The 24,664-nt window shown below is 46.7% G+C and overlaps 2 protein-coding genes across 2 annotated transcripts; one reads left to right on the top strand and one right to left on the bottom strand.

Annotated features, from left to right (window-relative positions):
- The first annotated feature begins 16,903 nt into the window (after positions 1-16,903).
- On the top strand, positions 16,904-19,212 carry LOC123127635 (protein FLOWERING LOCUS T). Its single transcript, XM_044547391.1, has 4 exons — positions 16,904-17,176; positions 17,968-18,029; positions 18,112-18,152; positions 18,640-19,212. The coding sequence occupies exons 1-4, from the start codon at positions 16,985-16,987 to the stop codon at positions 18,867-18,869; spliced, it is 525 nt and encodes a 174-aa protein (XP_044403326.1). The 5' UTR covers positions 16,904-16,984; the 3' UTR covers positions 18,870-19,212.
- Positions 19,213-21,037: 1,825 nt separating this feature from the next.
- Positions 21,038-22,586, bottom strand: LOC123129615 (UBP1-associated protein 2B; the record flags this gene model as incomplete). Its single annotated transcript, XM_044549711.1, has 2 exons — positions 21,038-21,203; positions 21,347-22,586. A coding segment is annotated over one exon (909 nt), but the record flags the coding sequence as incomplete, so codon positions are not given.
- Positions 22,587-24,664: the final 2,078 nt, after the last annotated feature.

Raw genomic sequence — 24,664 nt, 5'->3', positions numbered from 1 at the left:
ACTAGCCACTGACAAGTGGGGTCACTTCCTAATTAACCTCCTATTTAGTTTAAATATTAATTAGCCCCTCCCCCAAGTGTCACTGACAGGTGGGTCCCCTCCACTATTATAGTGGATAAGGCTGACCCACTAGTCAGCCTCTGCTGACTGGGAGTTGATCCAGTCAACAGGGCCCACCAGTCAGCCCCTGTGTGGCCTGGTTGGGTACACTTCTCTGTACATACAACATTTTGCTATTTATTTTCGAAATTAAAAATAATTCCAAAAATTGTTTAAATCTTTGAAAATTCATATAAAATAATCTATAACTCGGATGAAAATAATTTGTATGTGAAACTTGCTTAGAAAAATATGATGAATCCGAATATACCATCCACTTAGCTGTTACATGCCTCTAACATTGCAAAGATGGAACCTTCCCCTCCATTTCATTTGTCCGATAATTGCCTAAGAACAGGGAAATATCCACAGATACTTTCTCGCTCCGTGTGTAATTCGTACCACTGTGTTAGGTCACCCTTAGCACAGCATATTGCCATATCATGCATCATGATGCATTTGATTGATTTATATTTACTGTTCCTTCCCCCTTTTCTCTCTGGTAGACCCCGAGACTGACGCTGCTCCCGAGTATGACTACACACCGGACGACTAGTCCCTTTCCACAGAGCTTCTAGGCATGGAAAACCCTCTTGATCATTCCTATATCGCCCATTCTTTCTCTCTCACGCTCGCATTAGATTTTGCTACTCTTGTTCGATAGCTCCTATTCTGATGCATAGCCTGCTTTTGTAACCTGCTATTGTTACTTTAGATGTAACCTATATGCTTAGTATAGGTTGGTTAGTGATCCATCAGCGACCCCTCATCCTTGTCCTTGTTGCCCCGCTTTATTACCGGTGACTCGATCAACGTGATTGATGTGTGCAGAGACCGACACATCACCGCACACCCCCCCTAGTTCTATGACTCTGCAGGGCTACTATCAAGTGTCGAGGGTGACACCTCCTACCTCACTTCGATGATACCTCTGTAGTATAGCTAATTTGTCGTGGATTACAGAGGGCCTCGTTCACCACCTCTGATGATGCCTTTGTCGTGCAGCCCCTCAAGTGTGAACCTATCGAGGGTGATTCCTTCAAGTTCACCTTGACGGTTACATCGAGTGGGAATCCATCGAGGGTGATTCCTCAGATTTCCCCTTTGATGTTATGGACACACGGATACCTTGACTTTACCTCAGTCCCTTGTTGAAGTCGGGTCGGCCCCAAGGGTTACCCGCGAGAGTTACTGAAGTCGGGTTGACTAGGAGGGTACTGCGAGATAATTACGAGGCACGGCCGGGCAGGCAGACCGCGCTAGAGAGGGCTGGGCCTAACCCTTGTTGTAAGTCCTCGACACAGGGCGATGGGATCACTAATTGTCTCTGCGTGCTCCCAAGTCACTAACTATTTGGATATGTGATCAGAGTAGGCCTCTTGGCCTTTTCGCACTAACCACCATGCAGGAATAAGTATGGGCACTCGGCGTCATACGATTCTCCGAAAGCTCTTCGGACGTTGGCGATTGAGCGGCGGGGGGCCGGTTGGACGGTAACCACCTGCGCTTGTATAAGGGGGTGGGTCTGCTCCAGGCCGCGTACGCAACACGCAGGAGTGCAAAGGGCGATGGGCCCAAGACCCCTGAGCGCTTAGGATGTAGACCGGCATGCTGGCCTCTCTGTTGAGCCTAGGTAGGTCCTACGGTGTGTCGATTATCCAAGGCCGGGCATGACCCGAAAAGTGTGTCCGGCTAAAGTTAATCGAGCAGGTTGGGTAAGTTGGTACACCCCCGCAGGGAAGTTAATCTATTCGAATAGACGTCTCCACGGTAACAAACGCTCAGAGTTATATCCTGATCTATTACAACTAGAACTAGATACTAGAGACACTAAATGGATATGATGGCTCCAGGATCGCTTTCTCATAGGGAATCGAGGAAGGATCTCTGGGCGTTACTAAATATACTTGTTACTTTATGATATGCTAATCTACACCCTTCTAATGCCGCAAGACATTGCAAGATGCTAGTCTTTGATAGGCAAGACCTTCCCTTCTATTCTGGCATTTTTGCAGTCTAGTCCAAAGATATAGCCCCATTCCTTTGATATTGATGCATACTTTGTATAGATCTGATGTAAGTCTTGTGAGTACTTTGGATGAGTACTCACCGTTGCTTTGCTACCTCTTTTCCCTTTTACCCGATTGTCGCGATTAGATGACGTAGCCCAGGAGCCAGCTGATCCCGTCGATGACTACTACTACCCCGACGGAGCCTACTACTATGTGGTGACCGCCGACGACCAGGAGTAGTTAGGAGGCTCCCAGGCGGGAGGCCTGTGCCTTTTCGATCCAGTTATCGTTGTTATGTTGGCCTTCTTAAGGCAGACTTGTTTATCTTATGTCTGTATTCAGATATTGTTGCTTCCGCTGACTTATGTATTCGAGCCTTTGTGGCCTTGCTTGTAATATAAAGCTTTACGTTTGATTTTGTGTCTAGAGTTGTGTTGTGATATCTTCTCGTGAGTCTCTGATCTTAATTGTGTGCATTTGCGTGTATGATTAGTGCACGATTGAGTCGGCGGCATCACATCGTGTCATCTTGCTTAAGGCATTACTTCGTTTTTATAACTTAATACCCTAGATGCATGCTGAATAGCGGTCGATGGGTGGAGTAATAGTAGTAGATGCAGGTAGGAGTCGGTCTACTTGTCTCGGTCGTGATGCCTATATAGATGATCATTGCCTCTAATATCATCATAACTATGCGATTTTCTATCAATTGCCCAACGGTAATTTGTTTACCCACTGTATGCTTTGTGTTCGAGAGAGAAGCCACTAGTGAAAACTATGGCCCTGGATCTACCTTTATCATATATAAAATCCAAAAATACCTTGTTGTCATTTTCTTTTCTTTATTTTATTTTGCAATTTACTTTATCTATCTACCACTACGAGATTTGATCCTTGCAAATAATCGCCGAAAGGATTGACAACCCCCTTGTTCGTGTTGGGTGTTAGTATTTGCTTTTGTGTGTGCAGGTGCTGCTAACGAGGTTCTGCGTGGTTCTCCTACTGGATTGATAACCTTGGCTCTTAACTGAGGGAAATACTTATCTCTATTGTACTGCATCATCCTCTCCTCTTCGAGGAAATCCCAACGCAGCTCACAAGTAGCAGTGTACGACGTAGATCTCTGGACTGCTCGCGTCATCATCCACCAGGGTGCTTCTAAACGGGATCCCAGGAGAGATAATCTATAATCGACAAGGTTTGCAGCAAGGGGACCCTATATCATCGCTCTTATTTGTCTTGATCATGAAGAGCCTCCACCACCTATTGCACATGTCGACAACAGCTGGTGTGCTTCCGCCGCTAGTGCCCACTGGCTTCCGGCACCACATGTCCATTTATGGCGATGATGTGGTAACCTTTATCAAGCCGGATTTGCAAAGCCCCCGAGCCTGCACCATGTTGCTATGCGACTTCGGTGTGGCATCGGGGCTGCACACGAACTTGATGAAGTGCTCTGCACACCCAATAAGATGCTCAGTGGAGCAGTTTCAACTGATAGCGGCAAAGTTGGAGTGCGAGATCTTGGGCTTGCCTTGCCAGTACCTCGGGCTGCCGTTGGGCTTGCGGAAGATCTCGGTGGCCCAGTTGCAATATTTGGTCGATAGGATGACCGACAGACTGCCCGCCTGGCAAGCCAGACTGCTCTACCGTGCATGCCGACTAGAGCTGCTGCGAACACTTTTGCGTCCATGTCGATACATGCCATGATGGCATTGGACCTGCCAATCAAGACCATCGTCGTGGCCAACAAAATATGTCGTGGCTTTTTATGAAAAGGACGTCATGGTGTGCATGGAGGACATTTCATGGTGGCATGGGATCAGGTGTGCACGCCAAAGGATTTAGGTGGTCTAAGCGTGCCCAACCTACGGCTGCTCAACACAGCTATGCGACTTCGGGGTGGTGTCGGGGCTGCACACGAACTTGATGAAGTGCTCCGCACACCCAATAAGATGCTCCGAGGAGCAGGTTCAACTGATAGTGACAAAGTTGGTGTGCGAGGTCTTGGGCTTGCCTTGACAGTACCTCAGGCTACAGCTGGGCTTCCGGAAGATCTCGGTGGCCCAGCTGTAATATTTGATCGATAGGATGGTCGACCGCCTGCCCGCCTGGTAGGCCAGACTGCTCTACCGTGTAGGCCGACTAGAGTTGCTGTGAACCACTCTTGCATCCATGTCGATACATGCCTTGATGGCATTGGACCTGCCAATCAAGATCATCGCGCGGCCAACAAAATATGTCGTGGCTTTTTATGAAAAGGACGTCGTGATGTGCATGGAGGACATTGCATGGTGGCATGGGATCAGGTGTGCACGCCAAAGGATTTAGGTGCTCTAGGCGTGCCCAACCTATGGCTGCTCAACACAGCTCTACGAGCTCGATGGCCCTGGCAGGACATCTCCCCTAACATTGAACTATATGTGTATGATTTGTAGCTGCAATATGAATCCTTGCCTGTACCTATACAGGTACAGTGAGGATTCATGTTGACTATTTAGATTCTACACAAAAAGATCAATGATGACCAATGTATATTTTTGATGTTTTCACATTGCTTAGACTTACAATGTTTTTTCAGGACAAAGTGTTACTGATTTTGGGATAAACGAAAGAAATAACTGCTTCCATTAGCAGTAGCGTTTTTATGTAAAACGCGCTATAGATAAGTTAGCTATAGCGCGTTTTCCTTACGAGCGCTACTGCTAGTTCGACTTAACCACCACCCCCGGCTCAAAATTTCGCTAAGTCCTCCTTTCCACCTGTTCCCCTACTCCTGTCGCGCTGCCCGAGCCCAAGCCTCCCCTCACCGCCGCCGCCCGAGCCCGCCCTCAACCTCACCGCCGCCGCCCGCCGCCGCTCTCGACCTCACTGCCGCCGCCCGAGCCCACCCAGGACCGCCGCCTCCCGATCCCGAGCCCGCCCTCGCCGCCCCTACCTCCGTCGCCGAGCACCTCCCCGCCACCGTCTCTCCCCTCTCTGTAAGCCCCCCACCCCTCCCCCACCCCCTCTCTCTTTGCTTAGTTAGTAGATGATTTTAGTAGTAGTAGATGTTAATTTAGGGTTCATAGATAATGATTTTTAGTAGTAGTAGATATTAATTAGTAGTAGTGATGGTAAACTAGTTGTATAATTAGCAGTAGTAGATGTTAATTAGTAGTAGATGTAGTAGTAGATGTTAATTAGTAGTAGTAGATGTACTAGTTTCTTTCTATTTATAGTAAGTTTATATTTAGTAAGAACGAGTTGAATTAATAGAACTAGTTTAGTTTTAGTTGAACTAGTTTAGTTTTAGTTGAACTAGTTTAGTAAGTAAATTAATAAACTAGTTGAATTAATAGAACTAATGTATTTTTAGTAAGAAAATTAAAATAACTAGTTGAACTACTTTATTTTTAGAAAGAACTAGTTTTTTTTCTATTTATAGTAAGTTTATATTTAGTAAGAACTAGTTGAATTAATAGAACTAGTTGAACATGTCATATTTGTTGTTATTTTTTTAGTTTAAGCAATTATTTGGGATGTACTAGTTGAATTAATAGGGTTTCTGCTTTTGCAGAAATCAAGGAGCCCCTCCATCATCCCCGTTGTCGTCCCCGTCACCGACCCCCTCCGACCTCTAGGTGAGACCAGGCAAATCTCCATGTCAATATGAGTCCTTTATGAGTTTCAGGCGCTTGTTTTGCCGAAGTGCCCGGTCATGTTTTGGTTACACCTCCGAGTGGCCTATGTTTTGCCGGAGTGTTGATTAATTTCCGTTCCGGCAAATTTCAGGCGTTCGATATGTCCTTTTTTAGCAAAGGTCATGCCGGATTTTTCCGTGAATTCTGGCATGACTTGTGCTAGAATATGTAGGAAATATCGAGTGGCCTGGATTTTCTCGAAAAATAATGATCTAATTTAGGTTTTTTAGTACATATATTTAATTGTACAAGTTTAATCTTTGAATTATGAACGTAGGAAATGTCGTACTCGGACGACGACAGTCTCCCGGGGGAGTGCAGCTGGTGCCATGACGATCGAGGTATGTGCGACAGGTTCGTTGAGCTGGATGAAGATCGACGCTTCAGCATTAAGCTCGAGGAGACCTTCGATGTTGAAACGGTACGCAACAACGACAAGTGTTTTTTTCGTAATTAAGCATGACTTCAACTATTTCAACGTCTAATTTTCATCTTTTACAATTCGACTAGCTTATCCCATGCCATGCAAGACGCTATGTCTTGGAGAGGATGGGTTTTGAAGACCATGAAAATTTTGAAACAAAGAAAATACACCTAAGGACCCATCATGATATCGATTTTGAAGTAAATCTGTACAATTCTCAGAGCGTAACCCATTTTGGTTGCCAAAATTGGGAAGCACTTTGCAAAATGTATGGTTTTTATGAGGGTATGATTGTCACCATGGATCTTGGTAATCCTGACATCGAGCAAGACAATATGGACATTTGGGTCCTTGTTGATACGCTTCCGATTCTACCGCAATGTGAGTTTCTCAAACATAGTTATTAACTAATTTATATTGTTTATTTCAAAATAGTTGACAGCTTATTTTCATTGACAGCTTATTTTGAATCTTCAAAGAATGTGCAGAAGATGGTAGACAAAACTCACTACACCGATGGCTCCGAATTAACTTATAAGGAGAAAAGTCATCTGATTGCTTATTGTACTTTTCTTGAGAATTACAATACCTATTATCGAACTCCTCCAAATTATGGTGAATACGTGCCACTAGTGCACGTGTTGAACCACGGTAACTTCTATGGAGATACCCTGGTAAGATTTTTTACTATTACGACATCCATGCATCTTTTGCATACTTCTAAAACTAGTACATCATTGCTAACTACAAAGTTATTACTATGTTTTTCAACAGGAAATCCCGATGGATTGTGTGCCTCATCTGATGTATCAGAATGGTCGCCTTGCAGTTATGAACCTACATCCAGGTCAATCTAAGGAGCTCACCTGTGCATATCGGATTTCTAAAACCGGTGAACACATGCTAATCAAAGAATGGAAAAAATGTTTGGACATTCGCAAGGAGGTTCTTGGAAGTAACATTAAGCGAAAGGCAAGAATTGGAGATAGGATAATCTCCATTCTCCATAATGGAGAGTCAGGGGCTATCTTGTTTTTTGCTATTTTACCTTAGAGAATATAGTAGGTCCTAAGAGAATGTAGTAGGTCCTATGAGGTACAATATGTTTATTATGTGATACAATGTGTTAGAGTTGATGACGAGGAGTACTTGTGATTACGACTAGTGACCAATTTGCTATGTGATGTCTCATTGATGAAAATGATGATCTTGAGGAGGTGTTATATGACAATGGTGTATTATGATGATAAGTTGTTAATGATATGATGATGATGATGATGATGATATTTATTACATCACGGGGTGAAAGAACCGCGGATTAGTTTCAAGTGGATGTCCATCCACTTGAAACTAGTCCACGGTTCTTTCACCCCGTGATGTAATAACTCATTATGATTTTAAAACAATTTCTAAATTCCTGTTGTATGAAAACTTGTGTAAAGGTGTACGAATACAACATGAAATAAAAAAGAAATAAAATACGAAATAATACTAGCAGCGCGGGCAGGGAGAAGCACTACTACTAATTACCAGTAGCGCACCTCCAGGAACACGCTACTACTAAGCCGATTTAGCAATAGCGCGGGCGGAGGCACGCTACTGCTATACGTTAGCTGTAGCGCCTTATCAGTAGCGCATCGACCCGCGCTACTGATAGGCCTAAAACCCGCGTTGCTGCTAGGCTTTTCCCTAGTAGTGAGGACCCAAAACCTAGAATTGTTGGAAGGCATGGAGGATAAGATCAATTGGGCTTGGGAAAACAAGGGTGAATTCTCTGCCCGATCGGCATACAGGGTGTGCTTTGCGGGCAGAGTGGAGGCCGATGACGCCACCCAGATATGGAGGTCACGGGCGCCAGCAACCTGCAAGTTTTTTACTTGGTTAGCGGCGAGGAACCGATGCTGGACAACCAGTAGACTGCAACGCCAACAGTTGTCGCACCCACCGGTGTGCCCCTTCAATGATCAAGCCACGGAGACAATCGACCATCTCTCACTGGGATGTGTACTAGCAAGGCAAGTGTGGACGAGTATCACCAACACTTGGGGTAAGCCTGCTTGGATGTCGACGGTAGATGCCAATTTAGTTCAATGGTGGACAGCTCTGAATCTGCAAAAGCAACTAAGGAAGGAGATGTGGAAAATGATTACACTTGTGGCCTAGATGCTATGGAAGCATAGAAACGACATCATCTTCAACGGAGCCTCTCCGTCGGTGAAGGTCATGCTTAGGAGGATTGATTTAGAGGGACAAGATTGGAAGGCGGCGGGATTGCTCCGTGAACAAGGGTCGTTACCATGCATGGTTGATAGGTTGGACAGTGACGAGTAACCCGCATGTGGTTCGTTTTTATGGCTTTCAAAGCCGTGGCTAAGTTGTAACAAACACAAAGCCTTTCTTGCTCCTTCTACCTAAGCTTCCGATACGTCAATACTTGAAAAAAGAAGACCAACAACCTAGATCAAATGACCACACAATTAGATGGGTGTTGTTTTTCAAAGCCCGGAGGAGAACATCATGCTAAGAGCATCTCCAGCCGCGCCTCTAACAGGCCCTCCCTAGGCGTCTTTGTCGTGCCGACGCCAAAAAATCAGCCCAGTCGCGTCCCCAATAGCTCGTTTTTCGCCGGCTTGGGCCGAAACTAGCACCGGCGGACCCGATCCGAACCCGGTGCGCGGGGGGACGCTTGGGGCGCCGGCACAAGCGAAAAGGGGTGTGGGGACGCTCTGTCGGCGAGTTGAGAGCCTCTTCCCGCCGTTTCTTCCCGCTCCCCCCCCCACACACACACTTCCCTCTCATTCTCTCCATTCCTCCCGCCAACCTCCCTCTCGCTCGCCTCCCAGCCGGCCGCCATGCCGCCGAAGAAGTACATGATCCCCCGCGTCACGACAACTGCGACCGCCACCGTCGCCCAGCCGAAGCAGAGAAAGCCGAGGGCGCCGTCGTCCAAGCCACCGGGCATGCCAAACGCCGACTGGAGGGCGGAAGTTCAGCGCCGGGAGGCTGTCACCGCCGACCGGCGGAATAGGGCCATTGCCAAGAAGGCTCGGGACAACGCGGCGCGTGCGGCTGCGGCCGCGGCGGATCAAGCCGAGGCCGAGGCGGCTCGCATGGGGATGATAAATCCACCTGGCGGCCATGCCCAGTACGCGCCCTAGAGCCAGCAAAGCGTCGGCTCTCCAGCCGGCTTCTCATCGTCGCCGCAACCATGGGGATGCACGGCGTCGCCGGGCTACTCCGACGGGGACGCGCACGGTGGGTTCAACCCCAACGTCACCTTCCCCCATGGACACCCGGCCCAGCGCATGCCCTCGCCCGCCTTCGCCGGCGTGCAGTACCCTCCGTACAACTACTCGTCGCCGGCTTACGCGTCCTTCTCGATGCCCCCTCTTCGCCGTGGCGCCCTGCCCTTCTCACAAACTTCCACGTCGCACCTCGGCGACACCGACGAGACCGATGCTGACATGGACGACATCATCGCGACAGGCTCGGCCGCGGCCGCCGCGTCCCCTGGGTTCGCTACCCAGGACGACACGATGGACCTCAACGGCGGCATGGACGGTGAGCTCGAGTACGGCGAGGAGGAGCCGAAGGAGCACGACGAGGAGGAGGAGGAGGAGGAGGAGGAGGAGGAGGAGCTGGCGACTGTTCCCGCGAGGAGGCGCAAGAAGAAGAAGGGGGCGGCCAGGACCGGCGAGCCGCGCATCAAGTGGACGTCCAAGAAACAGGAATGCCTCGCCGAAGCGTGGAAAGTCGTCTGCCTCGACCCGACCATCGGCACGAACCAGAGCATCGAGACGTACTTGGAGCGCATCAAGGCCGAGTTCGACGAGCACAAGCTCGTCGACCCCTACTTTAAAGGCGTCTACATGCAGCGCGGGTCGAAGCCAATGGCGAACCATTGGGGGCTCATCCAGGCGGCGTGCAACAAATGGCATGGAATCGTCGAGGAGATCGCGGCTCGCCCGAAGAGCGGCGCCGACGTTGAGGATCAGGTATGGCACACCGGTCTCTCGCTTCTCTTCGTCGTGTGCGCACGCCAACTGTCTGTTCCTCGGCGCAGCTACTGCGCATGTTCGCCTTGTATCGCCTGGGCAACATCGACAAAGATTTCAAGTACCTCCACGTCTACAAGCAAATCGACAAGTGCAAGAAGTCGGCGGAAGTCCGGCGCACCCTCGACAAGGCCAAGGAGACCTACAAGCCGGACACACCGACGGCGGGCGCGTCAGAAGGGCGTCGGACGGCAACAAAGGGGCCAAGAAAGGGAAACACGCCGACGCGGCAACCGCGCGAGTGCAGGAGTCCATCGAACACTGCCTCGCCGACGCACAGGCCCGGGCTGCCCTGCGTGAAGAGAAGACCGAGGCACGGTGGTCGGCGTTGATGACGAACAGCGCCGTCAAGCTCGAGCTGCTCCGGACCAACGTCGCCGCGAAGAAGAGGAACACCGACCTGGCTTTTCTGATGGGCGGTGCGGACATGCTCCAGAGCAACGATGAGAAGCTCAAGCCGTCGTACATGGCGAAGCGCGGCCTCATCCTGAACCAGCTGACGACGACGACGCCGCCAACTCCCGCGCCCACGCCGACGCCAAGCCCGAATGTTGATGCCTCCATGATGCCCAGCAGCATCGAAGCCGCACCGACGCCGCCCAGCACAGAAACAGCTCCGACACCGCCTAGCCCGCGCACGCCGACTACGCCGACGCCGGAGGCCGACCCCGCCAAGTAATGTGTTGCGCACACGTCCAGACTTGTGACACTCTTTTTTTTGTACGTCGGACTATTTATCCGATCGCCGAACTGTGTCCTATGATCGCCGGACTTGTGGCGTCTTTTGAGCAGGAACGACCAAGTTCGAAATTGCCGCGTCCTGTGGCCAGCGCCTGGGGGCGTGACTGCGAGCTAGGTCACCCCCAGGGGCCAATCTAGCGCCGGTTCGCCCCTAAGCCGCTCTTTTTAGACGCCCTGGGGGGCCGAACGACTGGAGATGCACTAAGATGGCGCCACAGTTACAAAGCCACCAAACATTGACTCAAAGCCGAAAAGATATATCAGAGAAAAACTCGCAACTCCTATACACAAGCGCACCAGAGGGTAATGAATATTTTAGAACTAAAGGAAGAATAAAAGTTGATGATTCTCCAACCTTTATTCGTGGGTGTTGTGCCTGAGTTGGGCTGTAGAGATGCTAAAACCATAATAAAACCACCTCTGCGATCAAAGCTTGTTCAATATGGTTTCGGTTTTGCCCCTTCGTCAGCGTATATATCAGAAATCTTTGATAGGCCCTAGCTAGATCCCTTGCATCGGTAGCCTACGCGAGCAGGTCTTGCATAGCCCTTTGGAATACCCAAATCTTGGCCAAGTTCCATCCACGAATACCCAAATCTAGCAACCAGTACTAGTCTCCCTTTCGCCATCATCCATCATGCTTTGCATAACCTCACCGCCTTTCGGGAAATTACCTGAACCCGATGCCTAACTGATCATCAGTACATTAATCTCTCTGAGTGTGCTGTGTCATGCATGTTACTCGTCTTCAAAGAAAAAGAAAGCTTGGCCGCATCGAATAGAATTCGCACGGTGACATCGTTGCTTGTATGATTGAAATCTCATCATGACCGATCGCTTTGAATCCGGCAGCGCGAGTGCGCTCGCGCGCAGCTAATGACATACTGCGAAGCTCTTTGGAACTGACCAGCTCCGTCAATTGGAGGTGAGAGAGAACTTCCTTTTAGGCAAGAAGAATGTCTCAACTTTGTTGCTTTCCGTCTTCCGCGCTGCAACTTGGGTCTCATTCCTGCAGGAGATGGAGGATGGTGGTGGCCGTGGCTCTTCACGGCTGCGTAAGCTCATTATTGCAGGGCTTCCTTTAGGGACGAACAATATCTGAGCGTGACGTTCCCGACGATCTGTTTTGGACTGCATCTTGTTTCCACGATATATAAGTTTACATACGCATCGCATCGCATCTCGCCGCGCCACGACAGCGACGGTCAGACCATACGAGCCTATCGACGAGGCAGCGTATCGACGAGGCAGCAGCGCCAAGTTGGCGGCGATGATGTTACGCTTCACATGGGATGATACGGCCCTCTTTCTTCACCAACACAAGTTGCCGGCGGCCAGTTACGCTGAACCGTGGCTGCGTGGACACGAGGCGTCCGGCCGGCTGGGAATCCGGCGGCCACCCGCGCGCCAGTGGATGCCACGCGCAGAAGCCATAAGTGGTCGATCCGGGTGTGATTGATCATTGCCCGGCCGGTTCAGGAAATATCTCAACAGGGAGAGGCCGTAGATAGTGGTGGTCCTTTGGGGAATGTCAGATCGGAGCGCCTGGTCTTCCTGCTGGTCTCGGAATCGGAAGAAGCAAGGACATGGATTTGCCACGAACTCCACTCTTTCGCCTTACCCTCCCTTCCTTGTGGACCGAGACAAATACCATCACCTCTTAGCTTTCCATGAAGCCATAACTCTTTATGCGCGTTTAATCCTGCCGCAACCGCAAGCAGGTGGACATAACAATGTAATCTTGCAGCTTTCTTTTTCGTGTTTCCATCATGTGAATTAATCCCCACAAAAGAAATACTCCCTCTGTCTCATAATATAAGATGCTTTGTGTCTTATATTTACCTGCAAAAAAGACGTCTTATATTCTGGGACAGATGGAGTGTCGTCTGAATTGAAGAGACCCTCGGAAAGAAATTTTCTGCTTTGTGTATGCTTTTCTTGCAAATGAGCTTCTTGACAGGTCGCCTCTTGTTGATCTGCAGAAAGAAGCGCTCGGCATCACAAAACTTCTTCAAAGTTCCAAAATGGTGAAGATAAATCGGAAGGCAAATATGATTACGCATGAGTTAGCTAAGTTTAGTCTTGATAATGGTGGTTCTGATGGGATTCTGGTTAGTAATGTTCCGCCTTGCTGGCGTATTGCTGTAACAAATAATTGTAGCAACATTTTAATTTAATCAATATATGAGGTGGTGTTTTGCAAAACAAGGAGAAAGAAAATCTGCTTCTGCCTGCCGTAAGAATCTGGGGATCGAAATCCCGACAACCCACAGCCGACATCCTGGCCCACCGCGGGCTTGTAACGATAGGCGGCCAGTGTTTGCAAATTGCAAAGACAGAAGATCCAACCAAACCGGCCTACACCAGAATAGGCCAGAGAGGGTAAGGGAAGCTTTTGCGCCCATTTCTAGTACGTACTATTACAAGCATAGGCATACACGGGCCATAACATTGACCTCCATCTCCTTCCAGATGTGTAGGAAGCCGATAAGACCATAAGAGCAACTAGATCAACCGAGAAAGCACATCAAGCAAGCGGCACTCCACTCGAAACGCTCATCTGACCAGGCGCGGGTCTGCATGCACAACTTGCAGCACATGTACCGATGCCGCAATCCGTAGATATACCCAGCACCAGCAGAGCAGCTTCCTACTTTAGCCCTCTGTCTTGTTTTCCCCTCTAAAACACACTCGTCTTCAACTTCAAACCCTGATGAACTCAACGAGTACAAGGCAGATGTGTCCGCCGCGGCAAGAAATGACGAGCCACAGGCGCCGGAACAAGACACAGAGGCCAGCCTTAGATTGAGAGGCTTAAGACGGAAGATGGCTGAGAAAGAATAAAGAGGATATCTAACAAATCTACTACTTGTATGATTTAAAATTTAAAAACAATCACCCAAGGGAGGCATAGGCGACCCCGTACGTACCTCTCTTTGCCCCTGGCAGCTATAGTCGAATAAAATCCACCCTGTATCGAAAAAGCTATAGTCTCCAAGTAGCTTAACTCTTCAACTGCGGTGCTAGTTGTTTCTGGAAGGATTCCCCCAGTACATGCCCAGATTCTGCGTGATCGGTTCAACTCTCAAGGCATTGGCAGCCTACGAAACCATCAAGAGAAAACAAAATTGCTGGCACTGCCCTAGAGGCAACGAAAAAAATAGCTAGGCAGTGGCAGTGGTAGATGATGCATGTGTGCTACTGTAGTATATTACCAGTATTGCGACCAAATAATCTTAGTCGTTGTCTCGCTGCTTGATCAGTTACTTGTGTGCCATGTCCGAATTCTCACAGCATAGTAAACAGATTTGCCATGCCAGAGGCCCAGAGCCCCTACCTATCTTCACGTAGTACTCATAGACGGTGTGATCAACTGATGATTGCCTACAGCTTTTCTCTACGAGAGCACAGAACCAGAAGGCAGCAGAATCCAACTTTTCAGCAGCCACCAATGGAAGAACGCAGCAATCAAGCAATATCCATATTTTTCACAAAATCCAAAACCTCACAGGATTAATATTTTTCCTTTTCTGGAAGTTTTTCCCTCCATATTGATGTCTGTTTCATGTAATTCCAAGCTGGAAGTATCTCTGTCAAATGTCCATGTCTGTACTTGGGTAGCCCATGTGATGTCTATCATTCTCCGCCGAGTTCGATGCACTATTCAGGTTCCTGGACCAATGGGATATGCCCACGTGAAGGGCGGCACTGCTTTATTCGTTGGTCAAGGATCAAGACCGTGTAGCCACAAAACAAACCAAAAGGCAATCCACATATTCTATCAACTTTAAGGTTCACCATCTTATATCTAAACTCTTTGCCATTCTTTGTTTGGACTCACGCAATTGAAATTCAGGCCTGAGAAATAGCACCATGCACAATTGAAGTTTATTACCTTTGAACTCAAGTGCGGTGGTACTTCTCTAAATGTAATAAAACTTCTCTTTCTAGCTTTTGGAAATTGCTTACGATTTTTTATTCATAAACGGTTCAAACTTGCGAAGCTGAAAACCTACAGAATGCAGCAGTATCAGGAGAATGAAGTCCACATAAACTTTACTGTAAAGTACAGGAATAAAATTAGATTCTATGGTCCCCTACTAGTCAAGATCAATGTAGACCTTATCTAACACACCTTTGCCTCATCTTTTATCTGAAGTCCGTATAAGTTGACATATACAGTTCTATTTATTAAGACAAAAGACCAGCAACTGAAGAAGAATCTTTTGCAAATGATATTCCATCACACAGTTGGAATGGCATATATGCCAAAGAACAAATAAACTTCTGCAAGTATTCACAGAACTTATATTGAGGTAATGAGGTCGAATGCTCGAACATCATATTCCATCAAATAAACTACTAAATCAGCGACAATTAATATGGATCCGAGGGAGTAGAATATAAGACATAAATTAAGTAGAATGTTGTTGCGTGGATGTATTTGCGACACATACATATTAGACATCAGAAGAATAACCTTCACGTGAATCATTTAGGTATGATATGGAGGTTTTCAACTTCAGTCGATTGTACTATGATAGACTTTGGGCAATACTACTTCCAGTTAATTATGAGATCATTTACTTTCCTAATAATTAATAGTACTACTCTAGAAGGTAAGAAGTACAGCTACATGCATATTTCCCAAATGCAGCATGATCTAGGATAACATTATATTGTGCCAACAGAACAAATGCCAGTAAAATTTTAAGGAAGCAAAAGCAAATGAATCAACGATTTACATTTATCAGTTCCTAAAAAAACATTTTGCTATAGAATAAGGCGAAAAGCTAATGTTACCTTTGTCCACAATCTATGTTGGTAAATCAGAAGAGATCTTAAAAGTGCCGCGCTGCCAACACATGACTTTTGCTCTTTCCAACAGCTTTGAGGAGAGAGGCATTCTGTCTGTTTCTAGTGTTCGATCCATAAGCAAGACTCGAGGAGAACTACTGGCTAACAGAATAGAGAGAGGCAGTTTCAGTGGCAAGTCTATGGCAAAATTAATTGAATTAAAAGGAGACTAAAGTTAATTTTACATTTTATGGGAACTAAAGTTAATATATTTGAAAACAATAAGTTCCTGTTATAAACTTTTTGTTGGACGAACTGGAAATGATTTCAATTTCAGTTCATGGCATGCAATGGAATAGACCATACACCTGTACCACAGATTAGCATCTCAAGCATTAGAAGTGCTATCCAGGGGTATCAAGATTATTGTCAAGCAGAAGACAGCAAAAAAAAAGGATAGATTTGTCAGGAATACCCCCTACCACTTTTTAACATCGCAGTATAATATTCTCGTCCCACCATGCTTACACTTTTTCTGACGGAACACCATGCTTACACTAATTAATAAACCTCTTAGTTACTCATCTTACTTACAGCTAAACAATACACTCTACAATACATAATCGTCATTTACCATTTGACATGTTACAAGGCAGGGGGGAGAGGGGGGAGGGGGGGACTCACCCAAACACTAAGCTTAAATGTTTGAAGGGAAAAGGTGTACATAAAGAGGGTGGGAAAGTTTATAGCTGAAAACAAAGAACATAATGCATCAGTCTGGGAGATAAGTCAAAAGGCAACCCCCTTTTCGGTAGGGGCACCTATTTGTTAGGCTCTAGGTATAGGGAATAAGTGAGTGCGATTACATCAGATTTTATTCACCTACGTGGAATGGTAGCGAGCACTTCTTCTATTGGTGTAGGCCCGGAGGGTGGACAGCCCTAAATATTACAAGTGACGGCAATCCATATCATTGTTTGCAGTTTAAAGATACCATGGCGTACAGAAGTAATAGTTTCGGTCGTCACGACTGGCTCAGCATCTAGGACTGAGAGTATATATAGAGCACAGGCCTGCACCGCTCACTTCACCCAAGTGCACACTTCGAGGCCAAGTTAGCTCCTCTTGAGCAATAGTACTCAATCTCCTCGACACCACCAATTGTAGGTAACCATGTCAAGGGATCCACTTGTTGTAGGCAATGTAGTTGGAGATATCTTGGACCCATTTATCAAATCAGCATCACTCAAAGTCTTATACAACAATAGGGAGCTGACTAATGGATCTGAGCTCAAGCCTTCACAAGTAGTCAATGAGCCACGGATCGAGATTGCTGGGCGTGACATGAGAAACCTTTACACTTTGGTGAGTTCATAACTCCTGTCTACCTCATTTGACCATTGAATATGATTGGAAATTAAGCTTTCTGCATTTAACGTTTAACCAAACAAAACAGTGATTACTGCAACTGAAGTGGCTATCAGGTCAAGATTATTATTTTTAGAGTGTGTCAGGTCACCATTTTCTCTCTCTAAAGTATCACGCTGTAATAACATTTAAAAGCTGTAAGAGTACACCCATTAAACTGGAAGGCAAGAATCTTCACTCTTAAGATTTAAAAGCTGTCCTTGTTGCGTGAGAAAGACCTTTTGCAGTTCTATATTTTATTAAAAAGACATGTTTTCGCTGGTGTCAGCACATATACCAGCACCTTTGCATGCAGACACACAATAAAATCGAAGTTATACACATTGGTCTAGACTCGCAATAGGAACATGGAACCACAATGGTTACTTCCAGCAATGCATGTTATATGTAGTGAAGATCCATGTACTTTGCTGGCCAACTTAAGATGGTGCAGAAATAGCACTGAGAAACTAAAATTTGATTACATTCATTACACTTCATTTCGTTTAAGAAGAGCATTAAACAATTGGACAGCTCAGATCCTAACCATCAAATTATACAAGCACAGTAATTTAGAAGAACAATGAAATTGCCATCACAGAAGACAAGCAATAAATCAATCATGGCAAACATTTCAAAGACATATGCATACACAATTCAACATCATTTTTACTTGATTGAATTATTTATATAATGAGAGCTCCAGTTTATATGCTTGTAACAACGAACGATGACAAACTTACCAATAGGTAATGGTGGATCCTGACTCACCAAGTCCAAGCAATCCAACCAAAAGAGAATACCTTCATTGGTAAGACCTGAAACACTTACAATGAATGATTTTAAATATCAAATCATAAACTGTTTCTTACAGTTGTGCACATGTCACACAGGTTGGTGACAGACATTCCGGAATCAACAGATGCAAGCTATGGTGGGTTGTTCCCTTCCTTTTGCGTATTTGTTTCCACGATTTAAATGTTTCGAAGTATTGAATGGACATTTATAATAAACCTACTTACGGCAGTCCGGGTGATGTCCACACCTAGTTCGTATTGACATAGAACAAAATAAAATGAAAATATTACTCATCCATAGAGTAAAGATCGACAGTTCATCACTACTGAAATGGTGTGCAAAGTTAAACTATATTACTCACCATACAGTAGGAATCTAGCACAATAGGCAGCTTATATTTTTCTGACCTCCACATTTATTATTTGTAGAGATTTATTCAAATGACTGGCTTAAGTTTGTATAATCTGGCAGCCAGTCTGCAGTATATATCATTTGGGCAGATAAAGGTGAATTTGAACCTTGTAGCACCATTGAGATTCTACACTGAAACCAACAAAATGTTTGTAAGCTGAGGCACAATATTGCATAACTTGCTCTGAAAAGTTATAAAAACTGCATTTCAGGAAACGAGATAGTCAGCTACGAAAGCCCAAAGCCAACAGCAGGAATACATCGCTTTGTCTTTGTGATTTTCCGCCAATCTGTCCAGCAGACCATTTATGCACCAGGATGGAGACCAAATTTCAACTCAAGGGACTTCTCAGCACTTTACAGTCTAGGCCCACCTGTGGCTGCAGTATTCTTCAACTGCCAAAGGGAGACCGGATGCGGTGGCAGACGATACATCAGATGACAACTGGATACTGCATTCCAACTCTGCAAAAATGAGGGTGAATTGAGTGATGATGCATAAGGCCAAGCGCTCCAGGTGGGCGTTGTGTATGGCGCAGCGTAATGTAGTTTAATTCCTAGATTACTTTATCTCATGTACAGGCACTGACTATGGTGTCCCAAAATACCATGTAACAAATCTCAGCCACTGCTCCATCTCTTCTTCCTTGATGAGGAAAGCTTAAAGTTGATGTATTAGGGCAATGAGAGTAAAGATCTCTCATGTTTCCTAAAAACTATTAGATTTGACGCCAATAAATGATAAATTGCAGATTGCCTGTGCAAGAAAGGCAGTGCAGTGAAAACTGTAAGGTCCCGCAGCCACAGTTTACTGGTGTCATAGTGCTAGGAGTCTTTTCATCACCTGACCTCCAATGATTAATCCAATGAGGATTTATGCTGATGACCTCACTGAGAATCAGAATTCAGAACCCTCTCCCCATCCACCAGTCATGCTCTCAGATTCCACCAACACCAGCAAAGCAAATCTGCGTAGAAGCAGGTCATTAAAGGTGTAAATCCAAATAACCCTGACATGTTAGTGCAGTCCTGGTCAGATTATGCTCCAGAACTGATCAAGAAAACCAAATTAGTGTGGTCACTTTTCCTGCCTGCCTTTGGTAGACAGGCTTAGCAACAGCAGGAAGGGAATCAGGTACCTCAATGACAACAGAGAATATGACCATCTGAACAGCTAAAGCCCGGCTTTGAATGAAGTGGTACACAAAATGCATCTGCTTTTGCCATGACATGGTAAGATAAAGGTGAGCTATCTGTTTCCAATTTTCAAGGTGCATCCATATTGTGGCTGCTTCTCTGTTATACCAGAACTGGCATCACACTTCTCACAGCATAGGCACACACTGCTTGTCAGAGCCGGTCAGTGGCAGTGCCGGTCTGGCGGAGCTACATCCCGGCAAGCCTGGGCAGCTACCCGGGCTCAGCTGGTGAACCCCACTGAAACGGTACAAGAGAGCAAGGACTCAACAAGGAGCTCGCACAGGAAAACACTGAAAAACGCAATTCCAACTATACATTGCCTAGGCTCTGATAACGGGCTGGCTCTGCCACTGGTCTAGGACCATAGATCCCGTCGCAGCACCTGTCGTGGGAGCTGACTCAACCTCACCGACAATGTGCTGATACCAACCCATGGCAGGTTCCATGATGGCGCCACCCACTGCTCCAGCATTTTGTCGAACACCATCCATTCACCTCTGCACCAGTGCTTAACAGCCTGCGAGAACAGGCTGCGCAGAAAGCGGCTATACCACATGAGGAGGCCAGGGCATATGGACCGTGCTGCAAGTCCTCCACACCTTCCTCTTTGGTGCCACAGTTGTCGCAGCATCCACGATGATGACACGCCATGCCATGGTGTGAACGGCCCTCACTCTTGCATTTCATTGAGCACCTTTCCTGGCTTAACAGTCTGCAAGGGCAGCGAGGTGCACAGAGAAATGGCTTACCCCAGATGAGGAGGTGATGAAGAACCTATCGCGTTTGCTGCATGTCAATCATGTCTTTGGTGCACACTCTTCTTGCCTTCATTATTGCATGCTTGTAGAACAACCTCCATGGCGGGCATGTCCTGTGACCAGCTAGAAATGTATTCGAACACAATGCACAAAAAACCTTAATAAAGGGACTGAAAGAAAACACGACCTAACCAGTTAATCGGTGCTTACGGAGTGAAACTGCAGAAGTGCTAGCTTTCATTTGTTCAGTCCTTATGATCAAAATTGCTAAGACAAAGCCTCTTTGATTCTCATCAAAAACATAGAAATAAGAAAATTAAGAATTGCAATGTCATGTAATCTTGAATCTCCGCAAGAAACCATGTCTGATCGCCCCATAGAAAAAGCATTGAAAGCATTCCTAGAAATTTAAGTAAATGATTTTTCCTTTGAAATTTAGTACAGAAACCCTGTAGAAAAATTTCCTATGGAATACAACAGTACAAAGCATAGCAGGTTATACATATAGGGATATAGCTACCTACAAGCATACAAATCGGCAAATCGCAGAAGGTAATACACGTGGCTAGCTACAACCATACAAATCGCAGCAGGTTATACGTGTACTGAATTTCTTAGAGCCTTGCAATGTAGAACATAGAGGAGATTCAAATAAGAAAATTTGTACTTGTTGACCATAAAGTAAACCGTAATTACATCGAGGAGAAGCAAATTCAATTAGCAGAAATTACAGGTTGCTTCCTCTTCTGGCAGCAAACAATAATATTAACCCTGAATTTGCTGTGGATTCCTCAATCTTGTCTCTTCATCCATCTACCCTATAAAAAGTGACACCACAGCAAAATTAGATATAGATGCATTCGGTCACAGATTATACGCGTGCTCTTACTGACTTATTGCATTAAGTATTCCAAAGTCAGGATTACTGAAATCTCTTTCTTATTTTCAGTAAGAAAAGTACCTGTTCTATGCAAATGTGCAATTGATGTCTGCTAAATTCACTGCGTCCTTATTCCGTCGCTTGGCTAGCAAAATGTTTACCTATTGTCCAAGGTAACATTGTGTTAAAGCCTTGTCTAGTTGACCCCTAACCATCCCGGCATGTCAATGTGAACGGGCCTACGGAAGGCAAACGGCTACTCTGGAATGTTTATCCGACGTTTTCCAACCCGGTGAAGAGGGCAGAACGGCGACCAGAGGAAATGCACCCAAGATGCCAGCCCCTGTTGTGACATTCTGACAGATTAGAGCCTTGGCTGAGCTAATCTCCTTTGCCACTGGCGAATTTGATCCTAGAAGTGACTGCGTGGAGGAAGTTGAGAGTATCTCCTTCGGAACGGAAATTGGAAGGCCGCTGCACGAGTGACATTTATCTGGCAACCGGTGTCTTCAGGTGCGGCAGTGGCACACTTCCTCTTGGTCTGCCTCTGTGCGTGCCTGCAATGGAGCTCGCACCCGTCGAACACCTTCCTGGGCTCCTCAAGCCCCTTGGCGATCCCCTCGGGAGACTTGTAGAGGAAGGTTGCGTACCCACAGAACTGCCCGGTTGCGTGGTCGGCGACGAGGGATCCTGCCTCGATCTCTCCGAACTCGGAGAAGAACCTCCTCAGCTCGTCGATCGAGGTGCGGGCGGGCACCCTGTCCACTAAGAGCTTGCGGCCCGTGCCTCCGGGGGAAGGGCCGGCGGGACCGACCGAGGCGAACTGGCAGGCAATGGGGCGGCCCCCGACGCGCTTGGAGGAGTCCGCGAGGGCGCGGCGGCGGGATGAGCATCGGCGGAGGATGATGAAGCCATAGCCGCGGCAGCGGCCGGTGGCGCGGTCAGCGACGGCGTGGCACCCATCGAGGACCCCAAAGGGGACGAAGGCGGCGGCTAGCGCGGCGGAGGTGCCGCTGGGGCTGAGGCCGTGGATGTAGAGGCGGCGATGCGCGGCGTCGGAGGCCGCCGAGGTGGCGAGGCGGGAGAGCAGGGTGGGATCTCGGAGGCGGACCTGGACCAGGACGTCAAGGAGCTCGTCCCTACTGAACGGCTCAGGAAGCCCCTCGATGATTTCCTCCTCCTTGCACTCATCGGCCGCCGGCTGTTGTGGGTTCGTCGCGGAGTTCGTTCTTCCCCTTGTCCTAGCTTTGTCACAACCCCTGCTACCTGGTTTCCAGCAAACACAACTTGAGGACAAGTGTGATCTCCACGGGGAGCATTGTCACAACCCCTGCTACCTGAACTTGTTGGCGCAGTGCCGGTTCTTCAGTCCATCAGTCAGCGCTTGGCTCAGTTATGTAGATCGGACGGTGGAGGGAGTTATCTTGGATCCAACGGCTGGCAGCCATCGTCTAGTTTTCGCTGCTTAAACTGTAGCTCTACAATTGTCGGGCATTCTGACAGTAACTCTGTAACTCTGCACTATATAAGTCCTCACCCAGCTCTCAGCTCAGCTATGAAATGAGATATCCAGTTATTTTTCCGCTTATCTGTACTTATTTTCGGAGCTAGGGTTCTTTTTAAAATTCCAAATCATAGCGGGTGCTCTAACATCAGGAGTAAAAGTTGTCGGATTACAGGTTCTGGCAAAATCTTTGAGGTTCAAACTCTGGGGTGTGCATGAAGATCTCACTCCCCCTAGCTCACGCTCTCGCAACGATCTCAAAGTCTAGCCCGCCAAACCCGAGGAACAAGAGACACAAGAGTTTATACTGGTTCGGGCCACCGTTACGGTGTAATACCCTACTCCAGTATGGTGTGGTGGATTGCCTTATAGGCTGAGAATGAACAAATACAAGGAAAGAACAGCCTCCTGAGAAGAAATATTCTTGAGCTCGATGAGCTTGTGTGTGTCCGAAGGGTCTGAATGATCTGTCCACTCCTATGATGGTGGCTAGTCCTATTTATAGAGACCCGGGTCCTCTTCACAAATATTAGGCGGGAAGGGATCCCACAACGGCCAATTTGAAGGGGGCAGCTAGTACAAGCTATCCTGACAAAAGGTGGTCTTCACCAGCCAAAGGTTCTGGTGGTGACACCGTCGTGGATTCCGTGATGACCTCCGTCCTGTCGTCCTGCTGGTCTTGGTCTCGTTGCATCGATATAGAAACCTTTGCCTGATTCCTCAGGACTCCTCGCCTATGCCTGCCCTTTAGCACCAAAGAGAAAATTGGCACTCTGCGCCCGCTGGCGCCCGCCTGGCCTTGGTCGTCATGGTTCACGTCATGCGAACCTCGCGAGGTGCCCCTCTCCTTCATTTCTCCGCTCCTTGATGTCTACTACACAACATTCTTTTTATAGACGTTGTTGGGCCTCCAAGTACAGAGGTTTGTAGGACAGTAGCAAATTTCTCTTAAGTGGATGACCTAAGGTTTATCAATCTGTGGGAGACGTAGGATGAAGATGGTCTCTCTCAAACAACCCTGCAACCAAATAGCAAAGAATCTCTTGTGTCCCCAACACACCCAATACAATGGTAAATTGTATAGGTGCACTAGTTCACGAATAGATGGTGATACAAGTGCAATATGGATGATAGATATAGGTTTTAATCTGGAAATATAAAAACAGTAAGATAGCAAGTGGTAAAAGTGAGCGTAAACGGTATTGCAATGCGTTGAAACAAGGCTTAGGGTTCATACTTTCACTAGTGCAAATTCTCTCAACAATAATAACATAATTGGATCATATAACAATCCCTCATGCAACAAAAAGTCACTTCAAAGTCACTAATAGCGGAGAACAAACTAAGAGATTATTGTAGGGTACGAAACCACCTCAAAGTTATTTTTTCTGATCGATCTATTCAAGAGTTCGTAGTAAAATAACACGAAGCTATTCTTTCTGTTCAATCTATCCTAGAGTTCGTACTAGAATAACACCTTAAGACACAAATCAACCAAAACTCTAATGTCACCTAGATACTCCAATGTCACCTCAAGTATCCGTGGGTATGATTATACGATATGCATCACACAATCTCAGATTCATCTATTCAACCAACACAAAGAACTTCAAAGAGTGCCCCAAAGTTTCTACCGGAGAGTCAAGACGAAAACATGTGCCAACCCCTATGCATAAGTTCATGAGGTCACGGAACTCGCAAGTTGATCACCAAAACATACATCAAGTGGATCACGTGAATATCCCATTGTCACCACAGATAAGCACATGCAAGACATACATCAGGTGTTCTCAAATCCTTAAAGACTCAATCCGATAAGATAACTTCAAAGGGAAAACTCAATCCATTACAAGAGAGTAGAGGGGGAGAAACATCATAAGATCCAACTATAATAG

The sequence above is a fragment of the Triticum aestivum genome, chromosome 6A, assembly GCF_018294505.1.
Source record: "Triticum aestivum cultivar Chinese Spring chromosome 6A, IWGSC CS RefSeq v2.1, whole genome shotgun sequence".
NCBI classification, from domain to species: Eukaryota; Viridiplantae; Streptophyta; class Magnoliopsida; order Poales; family Poaceae; genus Triticum; species Triticum aestivum.
Note: the sequence above shows the minus strand (reverse complement) of the source record. Positions and strands in the feature narration are given on the sequence as shown.

Coding starts and splice junctions, on each gene's coding strand:
- LOC123127635 (XM_044547391.1), top strand. CDS start 16,985: ATGTCAAGGGATCCACTTGTTGTAGGCAATGTAGTTGGAGATATCTTG. Junction 17,177..17,967: donor TGAGAAACCTTTACACTTTG/GTGAGTTCATAA, acceptor ACTTACCAATAG/GTAATGGTGGATCCTGACTC. Junction 18,153..18,639: donor ATCAACAGATGCAAGCTATG/GTGGGTTGTTCC, acceptor ACTGCATTTCAG/GAAACGAGATAGTCAGCTAC.